The sequence below is a fragment of the Aethalodelphis obliquidens genome, unplaced genomic scaffold (genome assembly GCF_003676395.1).
Source record: "Aethalodelphis obliquidens isolate GAN/ISIS:26980383/991018 unplaced genomic scaffold, ASM367639v1 scaffold26, whole genome shotgun sequence".
Classification (NCBI taxonomy): domain Eukaryota; kingdom Metazoa; phylum Chordata; class Mammalia; order Artiodactyla; family Delphinidae; genus Aethalodelphis; species Aethalodelphis obliquidens.
In genome coordinates, this window is record NW_020837970.1 from 17,525,416 (window position 1) to 17,534,330 (window position 8,915).

Consider the following 8,915-nt stretch of genomic DNA (forward strand, 5'->3'; position numbering starts at 1 on the left):
TTGAAAAGACTAATAAAAGTGATGGATAATTTGTATATTGCTTTTGTAATTAAAAATCAATAAAATAAATGCAGATAAATACCTATATGTTACTTCTTCTTTTTAAGAGTGAGAAAATTATGCTACTGAAATATCCAGTAAAAGGGACTGATTATGTAAATTGATCTACATCACAATTGAATTTTATTCATTCATTAAAATATTAATTTTAATAACATAGAAAATGCTTATTATATACCATTAAGCAAAAACAGTATACAAAACTGGATGTTTAGTATGATTTTTTTTTTACATCTTTATTGGAGTATAATTGCTTTACAATTATGATCTTAACTTTTCACAAAAATTTATAGAAAAAGCCTGCAAAGAAATATGGCTAATGTGAACAATGTTAATGATTTACATAGATTTATATGCTATAGACTTATGGGTGATTTTACTCTATTTTTTTATACTTTTCAAAATGCGTACCCCTTATAATTTCTAAAACAGTTGTGTTATACTCTTAAATTGGGAAAAGGAAGACATTTTTAAAAGATGTATTCCTTTTCTGCTCCCAATCTTCAGTTCACAGTTCATAGTAAAGTATTTATATCACTTCCCTGAGAGACACGCTAAGTGGTAGAAACCAGAAAGTGACCTTCATGAAGGATCTGAGTTGCAGTCCTCTGGAATTCTAGGCTTATGGGTCTGCAAGTGATGCTATGAGCACTGTTTCTGTTCTTCATAATCAAACGAAGCTTCCTGTTTCATTATTTACCTCCTAATAAGATCTTACCCTGATATGATAACAGTTAGAGGTTTTCGGATTTTTTGTGTTTTGTTTTTACCTAAACTTAAACCAGTATTCCATTCCATTTCTTTTATATATATATAAATTTATTTATTTTATTTATTCATTTTTGGCTGCATTGGGTCTTCTTTGCTGCACACGGGCTTTCTCTAGTTGTGGTGAGCGGGGGCTACTCTTCATTGCAGTGCATGTGCTTCTCATTGTGGTGGCTTCTCTTTTTGTGGAGCATGGGCTCTAGGCACATGGGCTTCGGTAGTTGTGGTGCACAGGCTCAGTAGTTGTGGCCCATGGGCTCTAGAGCTCAGGCTCAGTAGTTATGGTGCACGGGCTTTGTTGCTCTGCAGCATATGGGATCTTCCCAGACCAGACATCGAACCCATGTCCCCTGCATTGGCAGGCGGATTCTTAACCACTGCGGCACCAGGGGAGTCCCTCCATTCCATTTCTAGCTATGGGCAATACTACTGAGCTGCATAATAGAATTATGAACTGTTTGTGTGATTTATAAGATGTGTAACTAACATGTTTTATGGGATATAAAGACTTTGAAAGTTTGGTCTACTACATGTGTAATTAGGGTTGGTCTTCTGTGATTCTTTAAGTTTTTTTTTTTTTTTTTAGAGTTTTTTCACTTTAGAAATGCTTGAGACATGTTTTTGTTGATGATTGGTAGTTGTGAAACAAAAGAATTTGAGTTGTATAGCTTAATTAGTAGAGAGATTGGGGTAGTGAACTGACTTAAAAAAACTCAAACTCATAAAACAGATATTCAAAAAAAGCATATGCTACCCTCTAAAGTCAACAAAAACTGGACATTTTTTCACAAATCACATAAGTAACTCTAAATCTCTTTACTGTCTTTCTACAGGAAGAAGCAATTCCGGTATCTTCTAGAAACGAAAGGGAAAAAACCTGGTATTGTCAATGAAGAAAATAATGATAGCAAGAGACTTGTGGGAGAAAGCACAAATCGTGCTACACTAAATTATACCACAAGAGACTTTTATAATGAAAAGCTAGAGGTAAAACTGTCATTATCTTTGGAAGCTATTGTCTGAATAAATCCCAAATGGCTTGAGACTTGGGAGTTGTACATTTCTCTCCTAATCAGTTAGGATAACCTTTTTTTGTCCTGGAATGTTAGCCAGCCTTATATACAGAGCTGGGGACAGTAGGCACCAAGGCATTGGGGAGAAGTAGAACCCATAGTTTCAATATATTTAAGCAGAAAAAAAAAAAAATGTTCAAAAGAAATAGGTACCAAAAATCTAGACCAAAGTAGGTCCAGATCTCTCTGAATTAAGAAAAGTGATATAGGCTTGCTCTGAGTACTTAACTAGCCTGTGCCGGACTGGCAGAGGACACAGCAGAACCTCCGTTTCTGTTCTCTTTGCCTAGGTCCTTGATGTTTTAATTCACTATTTTATTCTCCTACACCATTACCTTCTGTGTTCTTAGTCACATAATTTTAATCTATTCTGTTTCCACTGTAGCTATTTAGACAGAAAAGCTGGAACCAATTCTTTATTCCTTTATGTATTCAGAAGTTTACTGAGGGAATATTGTGTTAGGGTGCTGCAGAACTACACAGAAGAAAACCATGCAGTACCTGCCTTGGTGGAACTCAGAGAAAGCTGAAGAAACAAGTCATCTAAATAACAATAGAAAGTTAAGATTCTACAAGAGATTTTGAGGGGACTAAGTGGTGTGTGTATATATATATATGGTGTGGGTGTATATACGTATACACAAAATGGCCAAACATTTTTCAAATGTTTTATAACAGCTGTGAGATTCTTTATTCAAACCATATTGTAGCTGGAAACTCAGTATTTCAAAAGAAAGTAAACCAGCAGAGCTGTTCTTGTTGTAGATGGAGTTCAGAGCTTTATTTGATTGGATCTTCTATTCTTTTCCTTTCCCTCACCTCACCCCCAGTCCTGAAGCATCTTTTCTGGAACCCATAGGGCTCTAAGGATTATAGCTTGAAAAATACTTGAGAACTCAGTGCAACAGTATTTTTATAGCATCCTGAAAAATGTTCAGATTCTGCTTTAAATTTTTCTGGTGAAGAAAGGTTGCTGCTTCCTGAGGTAGCTGCATGTCACTGAACAACTCTAACAGTGAAGAAATTCTTACCCATGTTAAGCTGAAATCTGCCTCCTAATAACTTTCAGTTAGTGATCCTAGTAGTATTGCCTTATGTAGAAAAGAGAACAAGTCTTTCTTATGAAAACTCTTCAAATACTTGAAGTCAGTTCCTTGAAGTCCTCTTTATAGTCATACTTTCATTCATTCAAAAATCATTTGTTGAGCACTGATCGCACATAATACTTGGGCTGTAAGAAGTCACTGTGCTTATCCTCATGGATCTCACATTCTAATGGGGGTGATAGACATGTGCAGGGATAAATGTAAATCACTACATCAAGAGAGTAGAAGAGGGATAGCTTATCTTGGTCAAGAGAGGCTTTCTAGAGAAGAAGCTTCCTGAAATCTTAAAGGATAAAATATAGCTATATGATAAAGGGAAAAGGGCATTTCTAGGAAACAGCACAGTATGAATAAAAGACCTGGAAGCATAAATTAGATAAGGAGAGGGCCAGGAACTTTAAGCAGTTCACTGTTGTTGAAGCACAGAGACTGAGGCAGATGGTGTTAGAAGATGAGACTGGGAAGGTAGTAAGAGGGGAAAGAGATTGAATTTAATCCCTTGGCAAATAGGAGCTTCCTGATGTTGCGAAGAGGGAAAATGAAAGCCAAGCTGGCAGGATTATGAGTCCTGTCTTCCTGAAAGCAGTCAGTTCTAGGAGTCAAAAATTAATACTGATTTCAATAAAGGACATTTAGAAAAATATCAAAGAGCTGCTTGCAAAACAAGAACAGTTTCATAGAGAAATCTACCAACTCTTTAAGGAACAGACAATTCCAATAATTCTTGAATTGTTCAAGAGTATTAAAAAAGAGGAAAACTTTTTCACTTTATAAAGTCAGACAGTGTAACATTGAATCCAAACCTTCCAGGACTGCACAGAAAAAGAAAAGCCAGACCAAATACCTAAGAATATTGATGATGCAAAAATCCTTAAAAAATTATATCAAGCAAAATACAGCAGAACATTAAATGAATAATGAAACATTACAGCCGAGTATGGTTTAGTCTAGGAATGTGAGAAATATTCGATATCAGTAAATTATTAATAGATCTAAGGTAAAAATTTGTGATTATTTCTATAGATATTCAAAAGGCATTTCATACAATTCAACATCTGTCCTTAATTTTTTCAACTCATTAAATAGGATAATTAGAAATTGGATAGATAGCTGTAGTAATTAAGGCAGTATAGGAATAGATACATAGACCCATGGACGAAATAGGCAGAACTATCCCACGTATATAGGAAAATTTTATACAGATAGCAGGTATTGCAGACTAGTACAGACAGACTATCTAATAAATGCTACTGAGGAAACGGAATATCAAATCAGAAATAAATACAGACCCCCTACTGCACACCACACAAGAAAAATTAACTCCATATCAAAGAACCCAAGTATGAAAAGCAAAACTTTAAAGTTCTCATTTAAAAAACAGATGAAACTATGACCTTGATTGGGTAGGCTATGATTTTCTAAAATCCCAAAGGCACAAACTAGAGGGGAAAAATTTGATAAATTTGGCAGTAGAAGTCATTTTTAGTCAGAACAGGGATAGTTTCAGTGGAGTCATATAAGCAGAGTCCTGATGAAAGTGGTTTGAGCAGTAAACAAGCAATCAAGAAGTAAAAACGGCGAACGTTGACTACTGTTTTGAGAAATATCAAAGGGAAAAGAAAACACCTGAAGCCACATAACATTATAGAAAGAATACTACACCATTAGGAGACTCGGATTTGAGCCCATGATTCCACCACTTATTTATTGCCTGAAAGACCTTGCCCATGTCCCTTAATCACTTTCTATCGACTCACAACCTGGCATTCACCACTTCTTAAAAAATATTTAAATCACTGCAACACAAAGTGCTCATTGTCTCTCCTCTGTATATCCTGAGTTGTTAAAGGAATTACTTGAAGTAATTTTCTCACAAATCAGGGTAAGCAGACCCTTTCATTATACATATGACATGTATAATTCTGTTGCTTGGTAGTTGTTCATTCAACCTCCTGACTCATTCTAAAAATGATTTAAGGGGCTTCCCTGGTGGCGCAGTGGTTGAGAATCTGCCTGCTAATGCAGGGGACACGGGTTTGAGCCCTGGTCTGGGAGGATCTCACATGCCACGGAGCAACTAGGCCCGTGAGCCACAACTACTGAGCCTGTGCGTCTGGAGCCTGTGCTCCACAACAAGAGAGGCCGCGACAGTGAGAGGCCCGTGCACTGCGATGAAGAGTGGCCCCTGCTTGCCACAACTAGAGAAAGCCCTCGCACAGAAACGAAGACCCAACACAGCAAAAATAAATAAATAAATTAACTCCTATCCCCAACATCTTAAAAAAAAAAAAAAAAGATTTAAGATGGACGGAGAGCTGAAAGGGACTTTAAAGAATCCAGTCATGTTCTTAGACAGGTAAGGAAAACTGGAAACTTAGGTGAACTACTGAGGCTCACATGGTGAGATCCTGACTGAACTGCCTCTAGAACTCAGACCTTCTGATTCCTGACCTTGGCTTCCTTCACAGTATATCATGCTGTTCCCTGAAGTCTTCTTGACCACCCCAGCACAAAGGGCTCTCGCTTCTTTGAACAATGATTGTATTTGCCATCTAAACATCTCATTCAGCACTTATTTACTGTTTCATTTATTTCAGTTAAGCTTTTAACATGTGTAGGCCATTGTTAATCCCTGAATGGTGAGTGATTACATAGAGAAATCTTATATATCATAGGAAAATTTCCAAAATATGCCTCTGTTAGAGGAAGTTAGTGACACTTGGGACTCACTATTAATTTATATTAATTAATCAAGAATCTAAAACATATTTCATTGTTTTATAAATTGTAAAAATTTAGAAAAGGAAGAGAAATAGAAAAAAGAAGCAAAAAATACTCATTGTCTCAATACCCAAAGACAATCTTAATGACACTTCAGTATATTTTTTTATTAATTTTCTATATATTTTTGTAACTTTTAAATGAAAATTTCAAACATACAACAAAGTTGAAAGAATTTTACAGTAAACACCCAATACCCAAACCTAAATTCTACTCTTAGTATTGTACTGTACAGTGTACTTGCTTTGTCACTTATCTATGCATTTACCCATCCTCTATCCATCAACAGTCCACCTTATTTTTAAAATTTATTTTAAAGTAATTGCACACATTACCACACCTCTCCCTAAATAATTCAGCATGCAGATCATTAGAGTTCAGTATTTCATATAGTTTCTTATTTTGAGGTAAAATTTATATACAATGAAATGTAAATCTTAGGAGTACAGTTGCTAAGTTTTGACAAATACATACACTTATGTAACCCAACCTCTATCAAAATTTCATTTTGTATTTTTCTTTTTCCACTTAACATTATAATGTAAGCATTTTCCTTGTGATTACAAATCTCTGTAGTGTGATTTTAATGGCAACATTTGTTGATATTTTAAATTTAACTATTTTAAAATTATTTTGGTGTTTTGATTTGAGTTGGAGGTTTCAGTATATCCTTTTCCAAGTAGTTAAACCTATTGACTCATTGACATTTATTATTTCTTTCTTCCTCCATTTATGTGAATGGCTTCTTCTATAATTCTGATTATCTGATCTATTCCATTGATTTTTTTCCATATATATTATGGCACTTTCCATCATCATGCCTAGATACTCAAAGTATCAACAGCCGAAATAAATGTTGAATTTTTGCATTAATCAAAATGGCTTTGTTTCAGCCTCTAGGATGATATCGAGGCCCAGTGCCCCAGTAGCCTCGGGCCCAAAACTTCCTCTGTTGTGTTTTGAACCCAGGTTTTTCATTTGCAGACTGCCAGACAGACCCAGAAGTTGAGTGGGAACACTGTCTCTTCTGAAGGCCAAGTTCTGGGTCCCAGGCTTGTATATATGTCCTCTTCCTCCTCCTTGTACACTTTTCCCCAACTTTGTCCAAATGGTCTTGGCCACATAAGTCAGTGTAATGCATCACTACATGCTTTCCTAAAATACAGAGTGAATTCAGAGTATGGATATTTCAAATATGTATATGGATATTAACTGACCTCATACTAATTAAGAGTGTCAACCTCAGTGCCCTGATATATTTACTACTAGAAGTCATGAATCTATGCATTCAGTTAATTTGTGCGAAGTAAACTACTTTCACTGAGAAAGGAGAAAGTCTATCAATGAAGAAATAGTTGTTATGATCCAGTGATTCCAATAAAGAAACACTTTTCTTAACTGTAGTTTAAAAGCTTTATTTCCCCCCACAATTAGCAAATGTGTTTCATATTAGTTCACCTGGAAGTTTTCTTCCTACAGCTGCCAGGAAATACATTTTTAACAGAGCTGTCCCACGGAGGTGGGAGTGGACTGGAGAGAAGTGAGCTCCCAGTTGCTGTCTTTACTCAAGCAGAGCTCTGTGTCCAGAGTGTCTAGGAAAGTCTTCCTGCTATGAGGGGTGGGAGTCAGAATAGATTATTTCAAGTTTCTCTGGTTCAGGTAATTGTTGCTTTGGTTTTGGGATTAATTATGATTGACTGTAAAATGTTCTTTTTTTTTAACAGGAAATAAAGGAAAAAAAGAAATTCTGCAAGATGTACATCGAGGATCTTGTGAAGGAAGCCACAGAAATCAACATGAAAAATGAGGCTTTGCAGAAGCTTTGGCCACAGATGTTCATTGAGCTTGTTAGGGACGCAGTCATGGAGATCCGCAATAAAAATTCCTATATGAAGCTTTGCCTACAGCAGATAACTGACCAAAAATAGAAATGGCTTTTAGTTACAGTTGATTTTTGCAGTTTTATGTTTTTGAAGGTTGAAAATATGCAGGTTAAACATGTTAAAACAGCAACAACGCTATCCTACAAATTAGAAAGACTAGCGTCAAAGCATTATTGCCTACTATTCTTGTAGTTAAAGGTTAGGAAGAAAAGAAGGAAAGAGAGGGAAAGGGAGGAGTCATTTCCTATGTATGTTGACCAAGCAATCTTTGGGAACTAAGCAGTCTTTAGAGATAGCCTGGGCCTTGAATGGGCCCCGCATCTTCAGCTCTTGCTTTTGACTGGTGCCCCTGCTATAGCCCAAAGCACGTAGTGTTTGCTCATGGTTCAGCATGAGTTGCTTCTATCTACTTTCAGCTGATAATTTTTAGTTACTTGCCTCTTTATTTTAATGTCATTATTTCAAAGCCAAAAATATGTTCTTTTTTATGAGTGAAGAATAAACTTATTAATAAATTAGTTTAAAAGAAAATGTGTTTGCCTCCTTAATCCGGTCAGAATTGTCATATTTATTATATGTTTCTCTTTAGCTGAGTGGGAGCCCTTCTCTTCACTTATATAGGAAGAGGCCTCATTATTCTAAGGATGCATCCTCAGGGCACCAAAGGGGGTCTTGGGGGGTCACTATAGGCAGAAGATATGAAAATGAGTCAAAACTGGAGCAGGAAGAAAATGCTTTTTCTTAGGAGATCCTGAGTGTATGTAAAATGTGGTGACTAATCCTTAAGTCTGCTTCTCTGAATGGTGTTTCTTTCTGTTGTTAGCTATTCTAAGGCTCTTTTTTTAGGTAGGCGTGTATACCTGTACCTCAAAATTATTAGGGATTTATGAGTGAAAGTTTCTAATTTTTCTAATTCCAGTTGAAGGTCAAACAGGTAAATAAGATGTAAGCCAGGTGTTGTCATACTTCCTGCTGGTGAGGAGGGTGTTTGGAGCCCATTACCATAGCCAGAAGTGATACAACTTTAGAAACACAATCTTACAGGCCAATAACTAGGAATTCTCCAATTTGCTCACATTTTACCAGGCAACTCTATCACAGCAGGACCACCAGGATGTGGGAAAATGAGAACAGAAGTTACGGGACAACAAAGTCCTACGGAAATGCTCGGAAGGAAGTGAGGTAAGTTGCCTTTGCAGTTCTAAGAAAGGCCTACATCCTTAAGAGCTCGTGGTCACCCTCCC

The 8,915-nt window shown here is 36.3% G+C and overlaps 1 protein-coding gene across 5 annotated transcripts in view; it reads left to right on the forward strand.

Annotated features, from left to right (window-relative positions):
• LRRC49 (leucine rich repeat containing 49) overlaps positions 1-8,219 on the forward strand; it is a 129,454-nt gene extending 121,235 nt beyond the window's left edge. For 4 of the 5 annotated variants that reach the window (XM_027123494.1, XM_027123496.1, XM_027123497.1 and 1 more), the window contains 2 exons: positions 1,662-1,815; positions 7,513-8,219. In XM_027123494.1, the coding sequence (XP_026979295.1) occupies positions 1,662-1,815; positions 7,513-7,716 (358 nt within the window). In that variant the 3' untranslated portion in view covers positions 7,717-8,219. The remainder of the gene's footprint in view (positions 1-1,661; positions 1,816-7,512) is intronic. The other variant, XM_027123495.1, reaches the window with a different exon arrangement.
• The last annotated feature ends 696 nt before the right edge of the window (positions 8,220-8,915 follow it).